Source organism: Perca fluviatilis, chromosome 9 (assembly GCF_010015445.1).
Source record: "Perca fluviatilis chromosome 9, GENO_Pfluv_1.0, whole genome shotgun sequence".
NCBI classification, from domain to species: domain Eukaryota; kingdom Metazoa; phylum Chordata; class Actinopteri; order Perciformes; family Percidae; genus Perca; species Perca fluviatilis.
The window spans coordinates 9491830-9515989 of NC_053120.1; the positions used below are offsets into that span (position 1 = coordinate 9491830).

General features: G+C 37.0%; 2 protein-coding genes and 1 long non-coding RNA gene across 11 annotated transcripts in view; all 3 read left to right on the top strand.

The window, feature by feature from the left end:
* Positions 1 to 14098, top strand: part of LOC120566012 (complement factor H-like) — a 99218-nt gene extending 85120 nt beyond the window's left edge. The window contains exon 15 of the mRNA XM_039812208.1: positions 13252 to 14098. Within this exon, the coding sequence (XP_039668142.1) occupies positions 13252 to 13445 (194 nt within the window). The 3' untranslated portion in view covers positions 13446 to 14098. The remainder of the gene's footprint in view (positions 1 to 13251) is intronic.
* The window catches only part of LOC120566011 (complement factor H-like), a 159031-nt gene that overhangs the window by 107325 nt on the left and 27546 nt on the right, over positions 1 to 24160 (top strand). For 7 of the 9 annotated variants that reach the window (XM_039812203.1, XM_039812202.1, XM_039812205.1 and 4 more), the window contains 3 exons: positions 1405 to 1572; positions 9894 to 10061; positions 10860 to 11030. In XM_039812203.1, coding sequence (XP_039668137.1) covers positions 1405 to 1572; positions 9894 to 10061; positions 10860 to 11030 — 507 coding nt within the window. The remainder of the gene's footprint in view (positions 1 to 1404; positions 1573 to 9893; positions 10062 to 10859; positions 11031 to 24160) is intronic. The other 2 variants (XM_039812201.1, XM_039812204.1) reach the window with 1 other exon arrangement.
* On the top strand, positions 2324 to 3528 carry LOC120566016. Its single transcript, XR_005640322.1, has 2 exons — positions 2324 to 2387; positions 3256 to 3528. It is a non-coding gene; the product is annotated as an uncharacterized LOC120566016 (long non-coding RNA).

The following is a 24160-nucleotide window of genomic DNA, read 5'->3' on the forward strand; positions in this document are numbered from 1 at the left end:
CGAGTGACTTATCAGTGCCGTGATGGCTATGATATGGTGGGAGAAGACACGATTCTATGCAATGATGGGAAATGGGAGGAGAAGAACATAAGATGCACAGGTACGTACAAAATGCATTTCAGAAAGTCACACAGAAAGTTTTTAAGAATATTCCATTTTTAAAGATGTGTTGTGTAGCCTGCTGACTTTTCAAGATTCTGAATATCATTACCAATGTATAGGGTGAAAAAAAAAAGTATTTAAGTTTGCCACTTTTGTGTGTGGTGATCCAATGCTGCTTTGGGTAGGGTTCAAGCTATTGTTCAGATCTCTGTCATGGTAAACACTGTGAGTCAACCAGGGTGAAAAGAAAATACTGGTATTAAGAAATATGCTTCTGAAAAGTTCCCAATTGAGCTTTTGAAACCTTTAGCCTGAATTTAGTGTTTTCACAACTTGAAGTCATGATTTAGGATTTCAGTTGTCACAGTAATAATGCCTGCGAAATACTAAACCTCTTCTCTGTTTTTATTATTGTTTTTTTGAATAGCACATGTGAGGCAGAATATGTCTCTAAAGTTATTCAGATCTGCTCAAACATGTTTTGTATTCTTCTTTGCCCCGTGTTACACCCTTCCATCAATTTATTTTTTTTTTTTTTTTTTTTTTTTTTTTTTTTTTTTTTTTTTTTTTTTTTTTTTTTTTTTTTTTTTTTTTTTTTTTTTTTTTTTTTTTTTTTTTTTTTTTTTATTTTTTAAATTTTTTTTTTTTTTTAAAAAAAGTTTTTTTTTTGTGGGGGTAATTTTTTATGATGTTTTTTTTTTTTTTTTTAAATTTGTTTTTTAATTTTTTTTGCCTTCGGGTTTTATATATGTTATAAGCTTTTATAACATTGCGTTTTTTTTTTTTTTTTCCCCTTATTTGGGTGCAAGCTGTTGTTCGGTTTTTCTTCTAACCAATCTTATTTTACTACTCCACAGAATGCCAAACTAATCCAAATTTTTGAGTTTTAAAAGCACAGCTTGTTAGCTCTCATTACATTTTAATGTTGCATATTAATATGCTCATTCTGGAGCACTACAAGATCTGAGATGAGACAAGGGGAGGTACCTTACTTTGTGACTTTGTCTTTAATTGCTCTTGTATAGTTTCTATTTTTACTTATATTCTTATTCTACTTGTATATAACTCCTTATTTATTTTACTATCCCTATTTATCTGTATTTATTTCTGTCTTTGTGCTGCTGCAACAACTGAATGTCTCCTCTGAGGATCAATAAAGGCTTCTCTTTCTCTTGGAGACCAGCCTTTTTATATGACAAATGTTTTGTTTCTAACTATTTGAAAGCAGTCTTTCATACTGCTGACGTAAGAACACACTTGTGTACATGTGTACATGTTTGTTTTGTTTGTTTGGTTTTTTAGAAATAACATGCAACAGAAAGGATATCCCGAAGGCAGAAGTTATCAGCGAATACAAGCAGACATACCGCTACAATGAACAGGTCGGTTATCGCTGCAGGGATGGTTATCAAGAACAATTCACTCTAACCTGTGGAGGAGATGGTTGGACCGGGAGTCCAACGTGTACAGGTAAGGATGTTCAGGACAACTAATTCACTGTTGGCACATTTTGTTATTGTTTTTCTGTTTTTTAAATGCATACAATTTATTGATTTTAAGGAATTACCATCTCAGCCAAACCTGTCAAACTTATTTTCCCAGTCAATCCCAAATCCAGTATACAATAAATGTTTTCATGCTTACAGCCCACTATATAATGTATTTTGTTAAAGAATAATAATAGAATTTGAAGACTCCACAGCCTTACCTGTGATCAAAAATGGAAAAGGAAACCAGATTTTTACAGGAAATATTTACTGTATATGCAATTTATAATCCTAAAACTTAAAAATGTTTGTATTATAACTAAAAGATAAGATTTACCGTGGTCTGGTTAAAACTGCATATCATAACAAGGAGGGCTAAGGGGACGACCCTGTTCAGGTCACTAAAACAACATGGCTTGAATGTTAGAAGAGTTACTTTTTCTTTTATCTTTTTAATCATTTTATCAGATTGCCATTTTCCATGCTGATTTTGCATCTGATATTGCTGTGGCCAGACTTTAAAAATTATTTCACAATTGGCCCTTTCTGTGCCTTTCAGTGTCATTTACTGTTCACTGTGCCACAATCTAATACCTCAACTTGTACCCATATATTTTTTAGAGAGTGTAGGCTGTGGGAGTCCACCACCTCTCACAGATGGAGACATCAAGTACACCATTAAAAGTAATTACAGCCATCAAGAAAGGGTTGATGTCAATGTGTACTACACACACCTGGAGGGTGGGCCTAACAGAACCTGCATCAGCGGTGAATGGACCGGACAGATGAGATGCCTCAGTAAGTTACAGTTCTTCTCATCAATCAATCAAACTTTTATTTGTGTATAGCACCTTTTATTAAATAAGTCATGCAACACAAAGTGCTTCACATTATAAAAATGGAGACAATGAGACAGACAGTTATGGGACAAACTTACAGAGAGCTGTATTTCTGGAAATCTTTACTAAATAAAATGATCAGTAATTTTAAAACATTTAAATTCTAGGTGGAGGGGGGGATATGGGGAGTAAATAAAGAAGCTTGGAGAGTTATTATGACCGACTGGCCTGTTAGCGATTAGCTAGCCAGTTACTGTAGTTCCACCACCAGCCCTCTAAGTAGTCAGTGTCATGCTACTTTCTTCCTGGTGTGAACAGGACTTTATGATTAGGAAAAGATTAAGGTTTTAGTTCAGTGCTGAAATAAAGTCTCAAATGTATCCAAGGGTGTAACTTTAATTTGAGAAGGGAGGGCGGGGGGCACAAAACAAAGGGTGTGGTGGTCCTCCACCAAAAATTATTTTTCTATTTGAATCCTATTTCCTGCATTTCTACATAAGTTTAGGGACTATGGTGATAGAAAATTAAGGAAGTAATTAAGTTGATCATAATGATAAATTCTTACAGAACCAGTAGTACTTAACTCAGAAAAAGAATAGACTCTTTGTCTATTATAGGGGGTGATCACCGAGACTTATAAATAAAATAATTTTGTAAACAAATTTGAAAGTGGGGGGTCCAAAACTATATTTTGAAAAGTGGCGGGGACATGTCCCCCCTGTCTCCAGTGGAAATTACGCCCTAGACTGTATCACCCAAAACGTTTACAGTGCTTTACAGTCATTCCTGCTATTAACAAAATGCTATTTGTCCATTGTCTCTTGCAGAACCCTGTATTGTGAATGAAGACCTCTATAGACAACACAACATTACTATAAAATCTAGTGACAGTACATTTTTCCCTCATGATGAAATAATTGAGTTCAGGTGTGCCAGAGGAGTACCAGTCGGTGCAGTGGCAATGCGTCAGAGGTGTAATGGGGGTGTGATTCTCCTGCCTACCTGCCAGTGAGAGTCATCTGAAAGTAATCTACAGAGCATGCAGACTTATCCTCCACTTTAACTGTGAACATTATAATAAAACATACTTGATCTCTGTCTCTGTTCTGCCTCCACATATGTAACCTACCATATTATGAGTACAACTCAACATTTCTTTGTTTGAAGATTATTTTGGGGCTTCTCGGCCTTTCTTTGATAGGACAGATGAAGACAGGAAAGGTGGTAGAAAGAGGGGTGGGGATGGGGGGAGGGGCGGCATGCAGCAAAGGGTCGGACTCGAACCCGGGCTGCTGCAGTGAGGACTGAGCCTAAGTACATGGGGGCACATGCTTAACCAGGTGAGCTCAACATTTCTTTTTTCAAGAATAAAGCTAAATATATATTTTTTTAATAATTTTCCGTTTAAAAACTTGTGACCTGAAGTAAATTTTTTGAGTGCTGAAATTATTTAAATAAGTAGGAAGTTGAAAAATATACAGTATATATATACACAAATTATATATATATACATACATACACACATATGTGTACAATCTTTTTTTTTATATTCCCTGCAGTGATGTGATTCATGACATTATGAGAACCACGAATAACCTAAGATTATACTAACGTACTGCTTGTTTGGCACAACTAAGATAGACATTTGAAAATGAGATGAACGGATGTCACTGCAAACCCTCCATTGAAGATGCCTAAAGATTTTATTTTGAATCATTATTATGTGTATATCTTTTAAGAGGGCAGAACAATGTTTGACGCTTCCATAAAATTAGCCCTTTTAATATAAGAGTTATTTAATACAAATTATATTTTCTAAGAATGATGTAACATACATTAATGCAGAGAGCATCACATCAAGTGGCCTGACTGTTAACTCCTACAGCACAGACAATATACTGTAGTACATTGCACATTGATGAATACAGCAATTATTTAAGCCCAATGGAGATTTTACAAAAAAGAATAAAATAAACCACTTTGGTCGAGATTGATTGAGTATTTCTGTTTGGTGCCAAATATAAATTGTAATACTAACATTTAATGAAGATGGGGAATATGGTATCTTTTACCTGCTTAATAAGCAGAATGTACTGTATGTTAATGATTCTGTTACATTTAGAGGTGTTTCTAAAGAGCTGCAACTTCGGAGCAAATAAGTGCATTTAAATTTGTAAAAGCATCAGAAATAAAAGATAAATGCATAGATTTCTGTCAAGTAAGGTAGCACAGACTAATTGCCTTTACTGTACGCTGACGGATCATGCACACTGTTGTGTGTAAGCCCCCCCAAAGGCCCATTCTGAGCCAGGAAAAACCCTGACATAGATAAACAACATCAGGCTACATAAATAAAAACTACATAACAAACACAACAACACAAAATGTAATACAGAATACACAGAACAGTCTCTTGTGGCAACCTATAAAAAATGCAGTCTCCTTGCATCATTTCTCTTCTAAACTTCTTAGATGGTTACCTTCCAATCACTGTTTGAAGAGGTCAAATGATCTATACTAATTCTTTAGTTTTTTCTTCATTTCACAACCCCTCAGATTTATCTTGTTGGACTGTAGAGGGGCCCCACCTAGTGATGGTCAAATGAAGCTTTGCGAACCAGTGTCTTTACTTTCTGAGCTCACTAGATGGTGCTCTCTGTTCAACAAAGGGTTTGAAAACCCATTGACCCATTCATTTAACCTTTTTCTTTGAACAGAGAGCGCCATCTAGTGAGCTCAGAAAGTAAAGACACTGGTTCACGAAGCTTCATTTGACCATCACTAGCCCCACCCCTAGGTTTAGAAACACTGAAGTTAAAGTGATGGTTCGGAGTAATTCACCCTAGGGTCCTTTGCACCATGACCTCCAGCCAAACACCCCCCAGAAGCTTATTTCACCTGGGTCTAACATTGGGCAAGTTAGCGTAGAGTAGCGTTAGCCGCTGAATAGCTTAGCGCGGGGCTACTGGACCCACGTTTGTATCTCTTAAATGACCCCACTAATAATGCCCGAAATGATACCAAAGGTCTACACTAGTATATATAGGTTATGCACTCATAAAACGATGGATTGGAAAGTTTGTAAGTACACCAGAAGTTTATGTAAATAACACTTGCCTGCTGGCTTCTGCTCTCTGCTGTTGTTGTTGCTGCTGTGAGACGAGTGCTTAGGGACATCTACAAATTACAACACCGAAAAGAGATGCAACAAAAATATTTTTTAATTTAACTTATTTTGTAAAGTAAGTGCAGCAGCAGCAACAGCAACAGCAACAGAGAGCAGAAGAGAGCAGGCAGGTGTTCATAAACTTCTGGTGTACTTACAAACTTTCCAATCCATCGTTTTATGAGAGCATAACCTATATATACTAGTGTAGACCTTTGGTACTCTACGCTAACTCGCCCAATGTTAGACCCAGGTGAAAAAAGCTTCTGGGGGGGTGTTTGGCTCGAGGTCATGGTGCAAAGGACCCTATGGTAAATTACTCCGAACCATCACTTTAACTGCCAACATAAAGTAGATCAAAACAGCTCCACCTCGATGATTTCAGATGCAGGATTTAATTGTAATGGACATGTTGCATTGGTAAGGATATGTGTACGTGTTCCCCCACTAGTATGTATGCAGTGTGTTTTTAAAGTCATTCCTCCCATTAACAAAATGTGTCCATTATATCCTGCACGATAAATACTGATATAATGAGGAAACATAATAGTGCATTCAAATTGAGCCATGACCAAAAGCCCATATTAAGCCCATAGTAATGAACCTGAGATCAGGTGTACCAGAGGAAGAGCCACTGAGCCACCCATTGATTGTGGGGGTGTTCTGATGGTGGGATGACCCTGTCCTCTTGCCAGTAAAAGCTTCAGTTGACGGGAAGTTACATGAGCTGTCTGGACAAACGTGAATGATTAACCAGAGGGAAGAAATATTGTATTGTAGTGCTGTTATCTGTAACAGTTGTAATATAACATGAATGTTTTTTGGCCTTAAAGCACTCAGTGCTTTACAGGGGCGGATCTACAGGGGGGCAAGGGGGGGCAGCTGCCCCCCCACTGTAGGGCCTTGCCCCCCCAGCTGCCCCCCTAACTTTGGCATTCAAAAAACTTTGCTTGTAAAAACAAACTGCCACTATGTGCACAGGCTTCTTAAAACATTGAAACAAACAATTAATTTATATTAATTCATAATAAATAATAATTGTAGATGTAATCTTAGCCCCCTGCCCCTCAAATACTTAGCTACGTCCCTGCATCAAACGTGCAGAGCAGCGTTCGCACATTCAGGCTCGCACACAGCGAGTCTGACAAAAATGTATTTTGGCCCTAAAGCACTCAGTGCTTTATAAATCAGCAGTAGCATTTTAAAATAACTTAGTTCACAAACAGGAAGCCAGTTAAAATATATCTGAGAACCGGAGTGATGTGATCTCTCCTGGTCTTTAGAGCAGGGGTCTTCAACGTTTTTTAGGCCAAGGAACCATTAGCTGAAAGAGAGACAGAGCAGGGACCCCCTATTACATACATTGTATAAAATTGGGTTATACTTATTATACTGGGTCAGATGGATGAAAATGAATGGATATTCATGTATAATTTATAAATGTGGAAGGTACAGCAAATCCTTTCTGTGAATGGCTCCCATAGTGGCTACCTTACCTTGATTAGTAAAGTAAATCCTCAATGTTGTCTAAGTAAAAACATTTTTTATACGAATAGGCTGATTTGTTGTATTCATGTATATATATATATATATATATATATATATATATATATATATATATATATTTCAATCAGGAGAGACTTTGTTGCAGATATGCAAAGATTTATTGTACGAATGCATGATATGACAACTGAGCAGCAGAGAGAGACAGGTTTAAAATGCAGTGATTGGCTCGTGAAATTCAAGGCCATTTCTGATTGGTTAGATAAAAGTGAACGCCTCTAACAGCTGTTCAGTTTTAGAAGAGAGAGAAATGTGATTAAGTTTAGAAGTCTTCCTGCAAGGAATTTATGCTGAGCTCCATATATATGATATATATATATATAATTTTTTATTATTATTACAGTTTTTACACTTTTTTCGATTGCTAAACGACAGTGGGCACAACTGGAGTCACATGTGCAAAACGCTAACTACAGTCTGCACAGCAGCAGTTCATGTGGACCAAACTCTAGTTCGTTTTTCATTGCTTGAACACAGTTTTCAAAACTCTACACACTTATCCCATGACTTTAACCACAACGTGCACAACACTGTAGATTTACAGCACTTTGTTCAAATGCTAACACACTGCTGTCAAAGCTGTTAACCACACATTCAAAACAGAATAGATTCCAGTCTGGTGCCTATCAAACACTGCTGATTGCAATTTTAGCTGAAAGCCTAAGCAGGTGTCTTATTTTAGACTAGTTAGTGAAGATATACGGTATTTATACAGAGAAAGCTCAGAAAGCCTTTTTTGTAATACAAACACCAAATAAGAATGAAACAATCATACACTGTACTGTTTGAGAGAAACAGGTAAAAGAGCAACGATACCAATATGTCCAGGTAAGATGTCTGAGGTTATATACACAGCTATAAAAAAAAGTGAAAAACACTATATCTTTACAATAGTAAAACTGCGTTCTTACTGTTTTTCAGAAAGTAATGGAGGTGAAAGCAATAGAAACACAACATACATTTCTATTTAGAGATTATGCAGACATCCAATGTGATGAAGAGAACTTGCCACATGATGCTGGAGAGAGGCAGGATTAATCACACTATTCTTTGGTACTGTTACGTATGTACCTTAATTTTTTTTCCCCCAGTAATTCCATAAATTACCAGAGACAAAATACTTTATTGAAGAAAACTGCTGATTTTCATTCCTTCTTGTTTACCTTATGTAAAAATTGGTATGCTAAACAATCTATATTTTTTCCTTAAATAAACTGTTGAGTAGTATCAAGCCACTCAAATTGTTCAAACTGTAAAGATGAAAAAGTTTGTAATTTCTGTATTGGTGGTTGACGCTAGTGTTTTTTCCCTCAGTGTGTTCTGAGTGACAGTGTGTGTTATCTCAGTGAGGCCTGTGCATACTGTTTGAGACGTGTTAAGCGTTGTGTTGCTTTGAATGAGTTTTGCAGGAGATGTGAACTGTTTAGCTCAGGTGACTGTTGGTAGTGCAGACTGTAGTTTGAGTTTTGCACACGTGACTCCAGTTGTGCCCACTGTCGTTTAGCAATCGGAAAAAAACTGTATTATTATTTATTTATTTTTAATTTAAAATTCAATAATATAGCGACCACACTGCAGTAACTCTGAGGACCCCCTATGGGTCACGGACCCCTTGTTGAAGATCTCTGCTTTAGAGACATTTAAAAACAAAACTACAGTAGTCAAGCCTGTTAAAGATGGCATGGACAAGTTTTTAGAAATCTAACTGAGACATAAGTCCTTTAATGTTTGATATAGTCTTACTTTTTTTACTTACTTTAGTAATTTATTAATAAATTACTAAGTTAAACCAATATTGCAAAATACTGTTCGGATTTATTTACATTTCTAATCTCATTCATTGTTTTGTGTGTGTGTGTGTGTGTGTGTGTGTGTGTGTGTGTGTGTGTGTGTGTGTGTGTGTGTGTGTGTGTGTGTGTGTGTGTGTGTGTGTGTGTTTGTGTGTGTGTGTGTTGGTGGGGGTGTGAGACTGTTTCACTGCAAATGTCTGCATTCCTACTGCACAGACAGACTTCAATCTGAATAACTCTAAGAGGAAAAACATTACCTCAGCCTCAAAGAGTGGAGTTCCTAAATACAGCGATTCCTGGATCTTCACAATGAGACTCTTTCACCTTCTTTGGCTTTTGATCCTGTTACTGAACAGTGATTCATCTTTACAACAGAATGGTAAGCATGTCAGATTTCAGAAGATTTCATTTTCTCTGTTGTTTTACTGCAGTTAACAACATGCATGCATACATTACATACATATATTTTTTGTCAGTTGATGCTTGGGGCCTAAGACACCAGCTAAAAAAGAAAATTCATGTTACCAATTTCTATGAACTGTAACTGTCTGTAATGCATAATAAGCACATTTATAAGACATAATTCTTTCATACGGCCTTGTAAAAATCTTGAAAAATGTGTAGAATCATGATAACTTATAACAAAGTTTATATAAAGTATTGTAATTGGTGGATATTATGTATTATATTTGAATGCTTTATACCTCCATGACAAGAGTGTATCATGTTGCGTAGTACTCCACACAGCTTCACTACAAGGCTACTTCATGTTTGTTTATTGTTCATTAAAAGGACCCCCATTAGCTTACCCACATCACTATTTCTATAACTATGTTTTTATGTGTACTAACAAGTGTGAAATAAATATAATATCAAAGTAGTCTTTCATACTGCTGCCAGTAAGAACACACTTGATGTATACATGTTTGTTTCTTTTGTTTTTAAGAAATAACATGTGACAGAAAGGATATCCCGAAGGCAGATGTTATCGGAGAATACAAGCAGAGATACCGCTACGATGAACAGGTCGGTTATGTCTGCAGGGAGGGTTATCAAGGACAATTCACTCTAACCTGTGGAGAAAATGGTTGGATCGCGAATCCAAGGTGTACAGGTAAGTGACGTTCCGGACAACAAATTCAGTGTTGGCACATGCAACATTTAATAACATTTGTTATTGCTTTTTTGTTTAGACATGCATGCAATTTATTGATTTTGAGAAATTACCATCTTAGCCAAACCTGTCAAATTTATTCTCCCAGTCAATCCCAAATCCAGTACAGTCATGCTTACACCACTATATAATGTATTTTGTTAAAGAGATTATTAGGAAATGAATCACTGAATAAAAGTCGCAAATAATCTGTAATTTTGAGTTTTCTAAACAACAGCAGTAACAGTAAAATAAAAATAAAAAATAAAAAGGTTTTGAGGTTTGCAAGCATTGGTTTTTTTACTCCACAGAATACCAAACTAATCAAAATTTTAAAACTGATATTAATCTTTTAAAAGCACAGCTTGTTAGCTCTCATTCATTTTAATGTTGCATAATAATGTGCTCATTCTGGAGCACTACAAGATCTGAGATGAGACAAGGGGAAGAAACTTACTTAGTGACTTTGTCTTTAATTGCTCTTGTATAGTTTCTATTTTTACTTCTATTCTTATTCTACTTGTATATAACTCCTTATTTATTTTACTATCCCTATTTATCTGTATTTATTTCTGTCTTTGTGCTGCTGCAACAACTGAATGTCTCCTCTGAGGATCAATAAAGGCTTCTCTTTCTCTTGGAGACCAGCCTTTTTATATGACAAATGTTTTGTTTCTAACTATTTGAAAGCAGTCTTTCATACTGCTGCCAGTAAGAACACACTTGATGTGTACATGTTTGTTTTGTTTTGTTTTTTAGAAATAACATGTGACAGAAAGAATGTCCCGAAGGCAGAAGTTATCAGCGAATACAAGCAGACATACCGCTACAATGAACAGGTCCGTTATCGCTGCAGGGAGGGTTATCAAGGAGGAGAATTCACTCTAACCTGTGGAGGAGATGGTTGGATCGGGACTCCAACGTGTAGAGGTAAGGACGTTCAGGACAACAAATTCTGTGTTGGCACATTTTGTTATTGTTTTTCTGTTTTTTAAATGCATGCAATTTAATGATTTTAAGGAATTACCATCTCAGCCAAACCTGTCAAATTTATTCTCCCAGTCAATCCCAAATCCAGTATACAATAAATTTTTTCAGAGATTACTGGGAAAAGAATCACTGAGTAATAGTCACACATAATCTGTAATTTTGAGTTTTCTAAACAACAGCGGTAACTGCGGTAACTGGGGTTTCTGCAGCGGTTTCTATTCCAAATTTATGTTTTTCAAACTATTTGAACACCTGAAGGGTGACTTTGAAAGTTACAGTCAGAATGAAGAAGTCCATTATACATGTAATGACAATGCACAATTACGGTTTACTGTCACCTGTGAGCAAAGTGGTTGGACTGGGATTGAGAGCTGTACAGGTAACATACAACTACAACAAATACAGTTTTAAGGCTACATATGGTGTAAGTAGTGTATGTTTTAACTAAAGTGAAAAATAATTTGTATATCTGCCCTGTGATTCGGATCTGCTCCAAAATGTATTCTTCTTTGCCCCGTGTTACACCCTTCCACCAAGTTTCAGAAAAGGTTATAAGCTTTTCTTAAACAAAGGCTGGTGGGCTGAGGCCAAATGTAATGACAACGTGTTGTTTTAGTGTGATTTCTTTTAACCTTTATTTATCCAGGTAAGTGGATTGAGAACAACTTCTCATTTGCAACGATGACCTGATCACATTCACACAGTTAGACATTCAAACCTGGAAGCTGCCCAGTGCAACCACAGTCTGATCTGCTGGCCACTGAGCAGCTCCACTGGAGCAGTTGGGGTTAAGGGCCTTGCTCAAGGACACCTCAGTGGTGGTAATGAGGGAGGGACAAGCATTGCTCTTTCACTTTCCCCACCAAGATTTTTTCCTGTCAGTCCCAAAATCATTTCTTAACCACTAGACCACCAATTTACTGTTGTTAATTTTAATGACCTGCATTTAATTACATATTCACAATTTTAAATGGCCAGGTTTCCTGGTCAGACCCCATGTATGTTCCCATTCCTATGTGCTCATTAGATTGTGATATACTGTCTAAGAGATCAATATAATTATTCATCATACAGTTTTAGGATATGTTTCTACAAAGTATTAGAAATCATTGAAAAAACGTACTAAATTAAGACCAAAGACTTATAACTAAATATATTTTCAAATTTAAAAGGTATATCTCATGTAAATGTATATTAACCATGTTTTCAGTTCTAGAATCCAATCCTTCTTCAGTAGGCCTACAGAAGATAATATTATATTTAGGGGGAAAACTGTTTTTGTGACTGATTTGTATTTATTTTTTTGGTAGACATTTTGGACTGCTAAATATTGTGTGATGTAAACATTTTCCGCAGCCCTCACCCACAAAGGTGTGGCAATATATGTGAAACCTTTTAAACTGTGCCAAAATATAATACCTCAACCTCTACCTTATTTGTACCAATATATATGTTTTTAGAGATTGTAGGCTGTGGGAGTCCACCACCTCTCACAGATGGAGACATCAAGGGCACCGTGAAAAGTGATTACAGCCATCAAGAAAGTGTTGAATTCATGTGTCAAAATTACTTCACCATGGAGGGTGGGCCTTACAGAACCTGCATCAATGGTGAATGGATTGGTCAGATCAAATGCCTCAGTAAGTTACAACTTCTTTCACATTTTTCATGTTGCACTTGTTGAGGATTTTGCATACATTATGTAAAACTATTTTTTGGGTTTCTGGTGTCTGCATGTAGCCACTTTTAAACAAACATTACAATAAAGATAGACAAGAAGTAAATAATAATTAACAGGCAACAATGAGTCTTACACTATGCTGACAGTAGAGCTGAACACAGCCCTACAAAGCCAAAATGCAGTTACTACATATTTGGTAAAAAATAATTATTATCTGTTTTACCTTATGAAAGAAGAACTTGTCAGCTATATATATATATATATATATATATATATATTGTGTTTGTGTGTGTGTGTATATATATATATATATATATATATATATATATATATATATGTGTGTGTGTGTGTGTGTGTGTGTATATAAAGATATTATATTAGTATTATCCTTTATCCTAAGAATAGCATTTATTATACATAGAGTTTGATATGAAGTAATTTCCCATTAATAAAATGCTGTTTATCTGTTATCTCTTGCAGAACCCTGTACTGTGGATAGAGACCTCATGAACAGATATAATATTGCCTTCAGATATGGTCATGAAGATAAGCTGTATTCAACCCATAATGATTTTATCACGTTCACTTGTACTGCAGGTCATAGACCTACCGGCTCATTGCCCATGCGCCAGCAGTGTATTGATGGTGTGGTGAACCTGCCCACTTGCCAGTAAAAGTTTTTAGTTAACTGGATGTGATGAACATGATCTGGCTGGACAAACATGTAAACGATTAACAAGAAGTACAGTTATTAACTTATCTTCTGTACCTACTGCAACAGTTTTAATAAAACATACATGTTCTCATGTTTTCCTCTAGATATGTATTGTTTTATTAAAGCATTTGGTTAAGTAGATCAGACACTACTTTGTATGTATTAGTCACGCCTGCAATGCTGTTAAGTACATTTGCATTTTAAGGATTTATTTTTCATACTCTTAATAAAACATTTGAATAAATAATGGAGGAGGTATGCAGTATAGCAGGTACTAAATAAATAGTATTCTCCCCGATGCTGGACACACGACTGTAACAGGGTTGAAAAGTAACTAAGTACATTTACTGTTTGAAGGTACTTGTACTTTATTTAAGTATTTCCATTTGATGCTACTTTACAGTTCTACTACTACTACTACTACTACCACATTTCAGAGGGAAACATTGCTGTAATATCAACAACTCCATGCCTTATTTCCATAACAGCTAGTTACTCTTCAGATGATAATTTTACATAGATAATGATATAACCTTGTACAATACAACACATTGTTAAAGATTAAACCCAACCTTTTTTTCTCTTGTGGCACCGTATAAAAAACACAATCTAGCTGAGGAGTCCTTGTCTCATTTTGGAGAACTTTCTCTTCTAAACTTTTTAGATGGTTACCTTCCAAACACTGTTTAAATTGTATAGAGGTCAAATTATCTATACTAATTCTTTAGTTTTTTCTTCATTTCACAGCCCCTCAGATTTATCTTGTGGGACTGTAGAGGGGCCCCACCCCTAGGTTTGGAAACACTGAAGTAAACTACCAACATAAAGTAGATCAAAATAGCTCCACCTCGATGATTTCAGATGCAGGATTTAATTGTGATGGACATGTTGCATTGGTAAGGATATGTGTACGTTTTCCCCCATTGGTATGCAGTGTGCTTTTAAAGTCATTCCTCCGATTAACAAAATGTGTCCATTATATCCTGCACGATAAATACTGATATCATGAGGAAACATAATAGTGCATTCAAATTGAGCCATGGGTGCCCGGATAGTTCAGTTGGTAGAGCAGGCACCCATATATAGAGGTTCACTCCTCGATGCAGCGTGCCCGGGTTCAACTCTGACCTGTGGTCCTTTGCTGCATGTCATTCCCTCTCTCTCTTTCTCTCTCTCCCATTTCATGTATTCTGCTGTCCTATCAAAATAAAGACTGAAAATGCCCAAAAAATTATCTTTAAAATTGAGCCATGACCAAAAGCCCTTATTAAGCCCATAGTAATGAACCTGAGATCAGGTGTACCAGAGGAAGAGCCACTGAGCCACCCATTGATTGTGGGGGTGTTCTGATGGTGGGATGACCCTGTCCTCTTGCCAGTAAAAGCTTCAGTTGACTGGAAGTGACATGAGCTGTCTGGACAAACATGTGAATGATTAACCAGAGGGAAAAGATATTGTATTGTAGTGCTGTTATCTGTAACAATTATAATAAAGAAGAAATGTATTTTGGCCCTAAAGCACTCAGTGCTTTATAAATCAACAGTAGTATTTTAAAATAACTTATTTCACAAACGGGAAGCCAGTTAAAATATCTGAGAACTGGATGGATGTGATCTCTCCTGGTCTTTAGAGGACTTCTAAGAGAGACATTTAAAAACAAAACTACAGTAGTCAAGCCTGTTAGAGATGGCATGGACAAGTTTTTAGAAAATCTAGCTGAGACATCAGCTGACAAGGGTCAGTGTATATTTTGGTCATTTGATTTTCATTTCATTAACAGGTATTAAAGTGCCCATATTATGAAAAAATCACTTTTTCTGGGATTTGGGGTGTTCTTTTGTGTCTCTGGTGCTTCCACACACATACAAACTTTGAAAAAAATCCATCCATGCTGTTTTGAGAGAGATATGGTTTCTGAATGTGTCCTGCCTTCAGTCTCCTAGTGAGCTGTTCAAAATCAGCTCGGTCTGTGACGTCACAGTCCGAAATGAGCTGGCTAACCACAACCGTTAGCTCGTTAGCATGCTAACCGTTAGCATTAGCATGCTAACGCTAATGCTAACGCTAGCATGCTACGTCGTTCTCAATAGTAGCACTGCTACAACACACACAAGTTCACCATAATCTCCAAAAGAACTACTTACATGTGCGCCCTCATTTAGAAGTCTCCCAGCTAATCCCGCATTGTAACTGACTGAAGTTGGAGAAACAGCCTTTCTTTTACTGTCTCTAGAGTTAGCTAGCTGACATGATCTACATCTGAGCTACTGAGCATGTGCAAGTGCAATCAAAGATAGTACAGAAGAAGAAGATGAAAAGAGGTCTCACTCTGTAGCTAAAACAGAAACCTGGTGAAAAGAGGATCTGCAGCAGTGAGAGAGAGCTGTGCAGTACAACAAAAATATGGTGTTTTTTGAAAATTAAACCATGTAAACCTATTCTGGTACAATCTTAAAATACAGTTATGAACCTGAAAATGAGCATAATATGGGCACTTTAAAAAACAAAAAAAACGAGCGGTTATTTGATTTTCGTTTTAAAAAAAAAAATTGAAAATTGAAATACAAAGCATTTTTCCTTTTCATTGTCAAAACCAATGAGCGAAATTTAAAAAATCATTTGATTTTCATTTTCTATTTCATACAACAAAACATATAATCACTAGAAAACAGAAATGAAAAAAATGCCTGTTTTTTCATATTCTGAGACCAGATGTTGCATTTCCAAGGTAGTAGCACGTTCTCTTACTGCACAAGCTACAAAATAACTAATTAGACGGTATTTAACTCATAATAAGACTGTAGCGACATGCCTGTAGGTAGCAGTATACAGTGCTATGTGTTTGACTTCTTCATTTGGTTGCAACAACGACAAAAGTGCTTAAAATTTTAGAAAACCACAAAGTTTACTACGTGTGATGCACGTAGGACATTAATGAACATTTCTGTAAATGTGCCAGTGTTATCTAGTCAGCTAATTTTCAACTGTAGTTCTAGTTGCATAGCATGCATGTCTTCATAGTGGGAAGAAATCAGAGCACCTGGGGAAAGCCACAATAGCACAGGGAGAACATGCAAACTCCACACAGAAAGGCCTCAGACGACCTTGATTTGAACCCAGCACCTTCTTGCTGTGAGGCAGAAGTGCAAACCACTGAGCCACCATGCTGCCTACTATGTTCAACTGTAGGTCTGAGTCCATGACTACACCAAGATGTACAACGTTGTTTGGTGTCTTTAATGATAGCATGTTGGTCAAACGTTCTATTATTTTCTATTTTATAACCATTCCTGACCCTGATTCCTTGACCCAAGTAAATCCATGCCTGAAAGCTGAAATTAATAAATTACTAAATTAAACCAATATTGCAAAATGCTGTTTGGATTTATTTACATTTCTAATCTCATTCCTTGTTTTGGGAAACTGTGTAAATACGTGTGTGTGTGTGTGTGTGTGTGTGTGTGTGTGTGTGTGTGTGTGTGTGTGTGTGTGTGTGTGTGTGTGTGTGTGTGTGTTTGTGTTTGTGTGTGTGTGTGTGGGCGGGCGGGCGTGCTACGTGTGTTCATGCTTGCGTGTGTGAGTGTGTGTGGGTGCATGTATGAGTGTGTGGGTGTGTTTCACTGCAAATGTCTGCATTTCTACTGCACAGACAGACTTCAATCTGAATACTTCTAAGAGGAAAAACTTTACCTCAGCCTCAAAGAGTGGAGTTCCTAAATACAGAGATTCCTGGATCTTCACAATGAGACTCTTTCACCTTCTTTGGCTTTTGATCCTGTTACTGAACAGTGATTCATCTTTACAACAGAATGGTAAGCATGTCAGATTTCAGGTCCATTTTCTCTGTTGTTTTACTGCAGTTAGAAAACAACACGCATGCATACATTACATACATAAATTTTTGTCAGTTGATGCTTGGGGCCTAACATACCAGCTAAAGTTGTATTGTGATGAAAATGGAGAGTTGAGTGGCCAACCTCCAAAATGCATAGGTACATGCATACATGCATAAAACACCATAGCAACCAATCACCTGGCAACTACTTAGTAACAGCAAACACAAGCACTAACCACGTCATGACCACCATGTAGCCTAACATCATGTCAACCAACAGAGTTAATGGCTGCAGCTGATGCAGAGGTTTCTGTTGATGCCACTATAGCGTCAGTAGTTGACGAACTGGACGGTATATTTTCACTTGAAGAAAAACAAACCAATGCATTTAAAGCTTTTATTGGAAAATAAATATGTCTTTGCCCATTCTTCCATCAGGATTTGGCAAAATCTTGAAAAAATGACTTCTGAATGTTCAAAATAGGCACATCATTTTACTCTCTACTTGCACTCATATGAGCAGTATTTGCTGGCTGCAAGTTGGGACAAAAATTGATTTCAAATGATTATCAAAGCCATGTCAACTCTTTATTTTCCAAACCACACAACTTCTCATTTTAATTTAAACAGACAATGGCACCATCACACCAAACACAGTGGCTAATGGCACAAGACTGGGCTAGTATAGAGCATTGGTTAATCTCTTAGGACAGGTGTTAATGTGCAACAGAGAGTTGCTGTAAGTGACCTCAGCCAATCTACACTGGGTAAATACAACCAAAATCCATGCAATCCCAGTTTAACGTTTTTATCCACCAGTGAGGAAAGGTCGCAAATATGTACTTAGCTTTTCAACAATTATGAACAGCAAATTTCTTAATGTCATGCTATACCTATAGTCCTGCACTTTAGCTGTAATCCTACATGTATACACAATGAAGCCATACCTTCAAAATACACAAAACTAGGAATTCATGGAATTCAAGCTGTTATCAATGATTATTACCTCTGAATGTTTAAAAAAGGTACATAATTTTACTCTTCTTATATCAGGTTCAACAAGTACTGATCATTTACCTTTTTAATGAAAACTTGTAGTAATATTAATACTTGTGTGTATTCTTCAACAGAGATTAAATGTACAGTACCTCTGATAGAAAATGGTTATGTGCCTGATTGCGATATCCGAGAGTACAAAGAACATGATGTTCTGCTTATAGGTTGATACATTTGATGTTTTTTTGTTATCCAATTTATTTATTTTTTATCATATTTTTCCTTCCAGCCCAACAGTGCCCAGTGATTCATGTGGACAATAATGTCCAGGTGAATGGGGACCCAGAGGAAGCGACCTATGGCAATGTAGTTCGGTTCAGCTGCAAGTCCAACAGTTACATCCTGTCAGATCCTGCGTCAGCAGAGTTGTATTGTGATGAAAATGGAGAGTGGAGTGGCCAACCTCCAAAATGCATAGGTGCATGCATACATGCATAAAACACCATAGCAACCAATCACCTGGCAACTACTTAGTAACAGCAAACACAAGCACTAACCACGTCATGACCACCATGTAGTCTAACATCATGTCAACCAACAGAGTAAATGGCTGCAGCTGATGCAGAGGTTTCTGTTGATGCCACTATAGCGTCAGTAGTTGACAAACTGGACAGTATATTTTCACTTGAAGAAAAACAAACCAATGCATTTAAAGCTTTTATTGGAAAAGAAATATGTCTTTGCCTGTTCTTCCATCAGGATTTGGCAAAATCTTGAAAAAAATGACTTCTGAATGTTCAAAATAGGCACATCATTTTACTCTCAAATGAAGTTCATCACTACTGATCATTTACCTTTTTAATGAAAACTTGTAGTAATATTAATGCTTGTGTGTATTCTTCAACAGAGATTAAATGTACAGTACCTCTGATAGAAAATGGTTATGTGCCTGATCACAATATCCAAGAGTACAAAGAACATGATGTCCTGCGCTTTATGTGTAATGATCGATATAAACGCACTGAAGACAGACCCTCAAAATGCACAAAAGTAGGAATAAGAGCCGAGTGGACCCCCACACCTGCGTGTGAACGTAAGTATAAACTGATTAATGCAATTTATTGGTTATATCACACTGCCAAGTGGAAATTGGTGCTAATAGATGATGTGCTTCATTTCCCAACAAATGCAGCAATAAAATGTAGACTGGAGCTGATGCCAGGCGAGGGAACCAGCTATGGATCTGTTTCCAGAAATGTGTTTTTACCTGGTGAGACACTGAGAGTCATTTGTGGAGAGAAGTACGGGATTTCTAACAATCAGGAATCAGCAGTAACTACATGCAATGTGTACGGAGAGTGGACTATCAGACCAGTATGCACAGGTACAACCATAGACAGATTGTTGTTCTCTACTGTGTGTGTGTATGGTTCATTAATCTGTGATGATGATTATCAATCTTTACTGAAGATACACAAGTCTGTCTCTTATTCTAGAGGTCGTATGCAGCAATCGAAAACCACAACATGTGTATTCCTGGGGTATCCCTTACTGGAGAAATCAACCATATAAAATGGGTGAGACTATAAGCTATAGTTGTGAGACAGGCTTCAAGAGCACAGATGATGCTACCCTGGCCACATGCACCAGAGATGGATGGACACCAAATCCACTCTGTCAAGGTATTGTAAAATTAATCTTGTATTTATGATTGTTAATGTTGGTATCCATATTTTTGATAGTGGAGAAGAAGCTTTTGGTCCAGTTAGGATTAATATTTCTAATGGCTGTTTTTCACTAGAAAAGTCCCAGGAACTAAATTCTGTAACTAAATCAGGAAATAAAAGTCCCTTTTTCCATTTCAGTCACTTCATTATTAATCTTTCCTGGTACCATGGTGCTCATTGCAGAGGAAATACTGTATTATGTTGCGTAGTACTCCACACCACTTCACTACAAGGCTACTTCATGTTCACTCCCATACACACCCCTCACCCCACAACATAAATACAGAAATAACTGTTGGTGATCACATTCAAAAAGAAGCAGGTGCCCATATTATTTTCAGAATATAGCCCCAGAATAGTCAGATCATTACTATTCCGGCCTTTCTGCTACTTGCATTCTGTCACACACTGTCAGTCTCTTGATGTCTTTGCTTACAAGTCTATACTCCCCATATCGCTATTTCTAGAACTATGTTTTTATGTGTACTACTAACAAGTGTGAAATACATGTCATCGCAACTCAAGATACAACACGTGCCAACACTGAATTTGTTGTCCTGATCGTTCTTACCTGTACACCTTGGATTCCCAATCCAACCATTTTCTCTACAGTTTAGAGGGACTTGTCCTTGATAACTATCTTTGCAGCGATAACGGACCTGTTCATTGTAGCGGTATCTCTGCTTGTATTCTCCGATAACATCTGCCTTCGGGTTATCCTTTCTGTCACATGTTATTACTTAAAAACAAAACAAACAAACATGTACACATGAAGTGTGTTCTTCCTGGCAGCAGTATGAAAGACTACTTCAGTCCTTCCAGAAATTCTTTTGTGATTGTTGCGGACAAAAATCCTTGATTATGCGGCACGTTTTCTTAAAAAATGTGATGGAATATGCGGGATATTTATTTACAACCCAAATATAATGTATTTTGTGAATCAGATTATTGGGAAATGAATCACTGAGTAAAAGTCTCAAGTAATCTGTAATTTTGAGTTTTCTAAACAACAGGGGTTTTTGTTCCAAAGTTATGTTTTTCAAACTATCTGAACACCTGAAGGGTGACTTTGAAAGTTACAGCCACAATGAAGAAGTCCAATATGCACAACGGTTTACTGTTACCTGTGAGCAAAGTGGTTGGACTGGGATTGAGAGCTGTACAGTTATCATACAACTACAACAAATACAGTTTTAAGGCTACATATGGTGTAAGTTTTTATGTTTTAACTAAAGTAAAACATAATTTGTGCATGTGCCCTGTGATTCAGATCTGCTCCAAAATGTATTGTATTCTTCTTTGCCCCGTGTTACACCCTTCCACCAAGTTTCAGAAAAGGTTATAAGCTTTTCACAAACAAAGGCTGGTGGGCTGAGACCAAATGTAATGACGACGTGTTGTCTGGACTTCAACAATGCATTGCTAATTTCTCTATATTGCCCTAGGGCAGGGATCTTCAACAGGGGGTCCGGGAATCACTGAACAGGGAAAAAAACGTACTAAATTAAGACCATAAGGCTTATAACTAAATATATTTTCAAATTTAAAAGGTATATCTCATGTAAATGTATATTTACCATGTCTTCAGTTCTAGAATCCCTTCCTTCTTCAGTAGGCCTACAGAAGATAATATTATATTTAGGGGGATTTACTGATTTGTATTTATTTTTTGGTAGACATTTTGGACTGCAAAATATTGTGTGATGTAAACATTTACCGCAGCCCTCACTCACAAAGGTGTGGCAATATATGTGAAACCTTTTAAACTGTGCCACAATATAATACCTCAAATTCTAACTTATTTGTACCAATATATATTTTTTAGAGATTGTAGGCTGTGGGAGTCCACCACCTCTCACAGATGGAGACATCAAGGGCACCGTGAAAACTGATTACAGCCATCAAGAAAGGGTTGAATTCATGTGTCAAAATTACTACACCATGGAGGGTGGGCCTTACAGAACCTGCATCAATGGTGAATGGATTGGACAGATGAAATGCCTCAGTAAGTTACAACTTCTTTCACATTTTTCATGTTGCATTTTGCATTTTGCATACATTATGTAAAACTATTTTTTGGTTTCTGGTGTTTGCATGTAGCCACTTGATTTAAACAATACATAATGAAGATAGACAAGAAGTCAATAATAATTAACAGGCAACAATGAGTCTTAAATTATACTAACAGTAGAGCTGAACACAGACCTACAAAGCCAAAATGCAGTTACTGCATATTTGGTAAAAAATAATTATTATCTGTTTTACCTTATGAAAGAAGAACTTGTCAGCTATATATATATATATATATATATATATATATGTGTGTGTGTATATACAGTGCCTTAGTGTTAAATTGTATTGTTTGTTTGCCCCATTTCTCGCCACATTTAGGCCTCAAACATAAAGATATAAAACTGTAATTTTTTGTGAAGAATCAACAACAAGTGGGTCCCAATTATGAAGTGGAATGAAATTCATTGGCTATTTCAAACTTTTTAACAAATAAAAACTGAAAAAGTGGGCGTGAAAATTATTCAGCCCCTTTACTTTCAGTGCAGCAAACTCTCTCCAGAAGTTCAGTGAGGATCTCTGAATGATCCAATGTTGACCTAAATGACTAATGATGATAAATAGAATCCAGCTGTATGTAATCAAGTCTCCGTATAAATGCACCTGCTCTGTGATAGTCTCAGAGGTCTGTGTAAAGCGCAGAGAGCATCATGAAGAACAAGGAACACACCAGGCAGGTCCGAGATACTGTTGTGGAGAAGTTTAAAGCCGGATTTGGATACAAAAAGATTTCCCAAGCTTTAAACATCCCAAGGAGCACTGTGCAAGCGATATTATTGAAATGGAAGGAGTATCAGACCACTACAAATCTACGAAGACCCGGCCGTCCCTCTAAACTTTCAGCTCATACAATGAGAAGACTGATCAGAGATGCAGCCAAGAGGCCCATGATCACTCTGGATGAACTGCAGAGATCTACAGCTGAGGTGGGAGACTCTGTCCATAGGACAACAATCAGTCGTATACTGCACAAATCTGGCCTTTATGGAAGAGTGGCAAGAAGAAAGCCATTTCTTAAAGATATCCATAAAAAGTGTCGTTTAAAGTTTGCCAAAAGCCACCTTGGAGACACACCAAACATGTGGAAGAAGGTGCTGTGGTCAGATGAAACCAAAATCGAACTTTTTGGCAACAATGCAAAACGTTACGCGTTTCCGTAAAAGCAACACAGCTCATCACCCTGAACCCACCATCCCCACTGTCAAACATGGTGGTGGCAGCATCATGGTTTGGGCCTGCTTTTCTTCAGCAGGGACAGGGAAGATGGTTAAAATTGATGGGAAGATGGATGGAGCCAAATACAGGACCATTCTGGAAGAAAACCTGATGGAGTCTGCAAAAGACCTGAGACTGGGACGGAGATTTGTCTTCCAACAAGACAATGATCCAAAACATAAAGCAAAATCTACAATGGAATGGTTCACAAATAAACATATCCAGGTGTTAGAATGGCCAAGTCAAAGTCCAGACCTGAATCCAATCGAGAATCTGTGGAAAGAACTGAAAACTGCTGTTCACAAACGCTCTCCATCCAACCTCACTGAGCTCGAGCTGTTTTGCAAGGAGGAATGGGCAAAAATGTCAGTCTCTCGATGTGCAAAACTGATAGAGACATACCCCAAGCCACTTACAGCTGTAATCGCAGCAAAAGGTGGCGCTACAAAGTATTAACTTAAGGGGCTGAATAATTTTGCACGCCCAATATTTCAGTTTTTTATTTGTTTAAAAGGTTTGAAATATCCAATAAATTTCGTTCCACTTCATGATTGTGTCCCACTTGTTGTTGATTCTTCACAAAAAATTACAGTTTTATATCTTTATGTTTGAGGCCTTAAATGTGGCAAAAGGTTGAAAAGTTCAAGGGGGCCGAATACTTTCGCAAGGCACTGTATGTGTGTATATATATAAAGATATTATATTAGTATTATCCTTTATTAAAGTTCTGTTTATCTGTTATCTCTTGCAGAACCCTGTACTGTGGATAGAGACCTCATGAACAGATATAATATTGCCTTCAGATATGGTCATGACGATAAGCTGTATTCA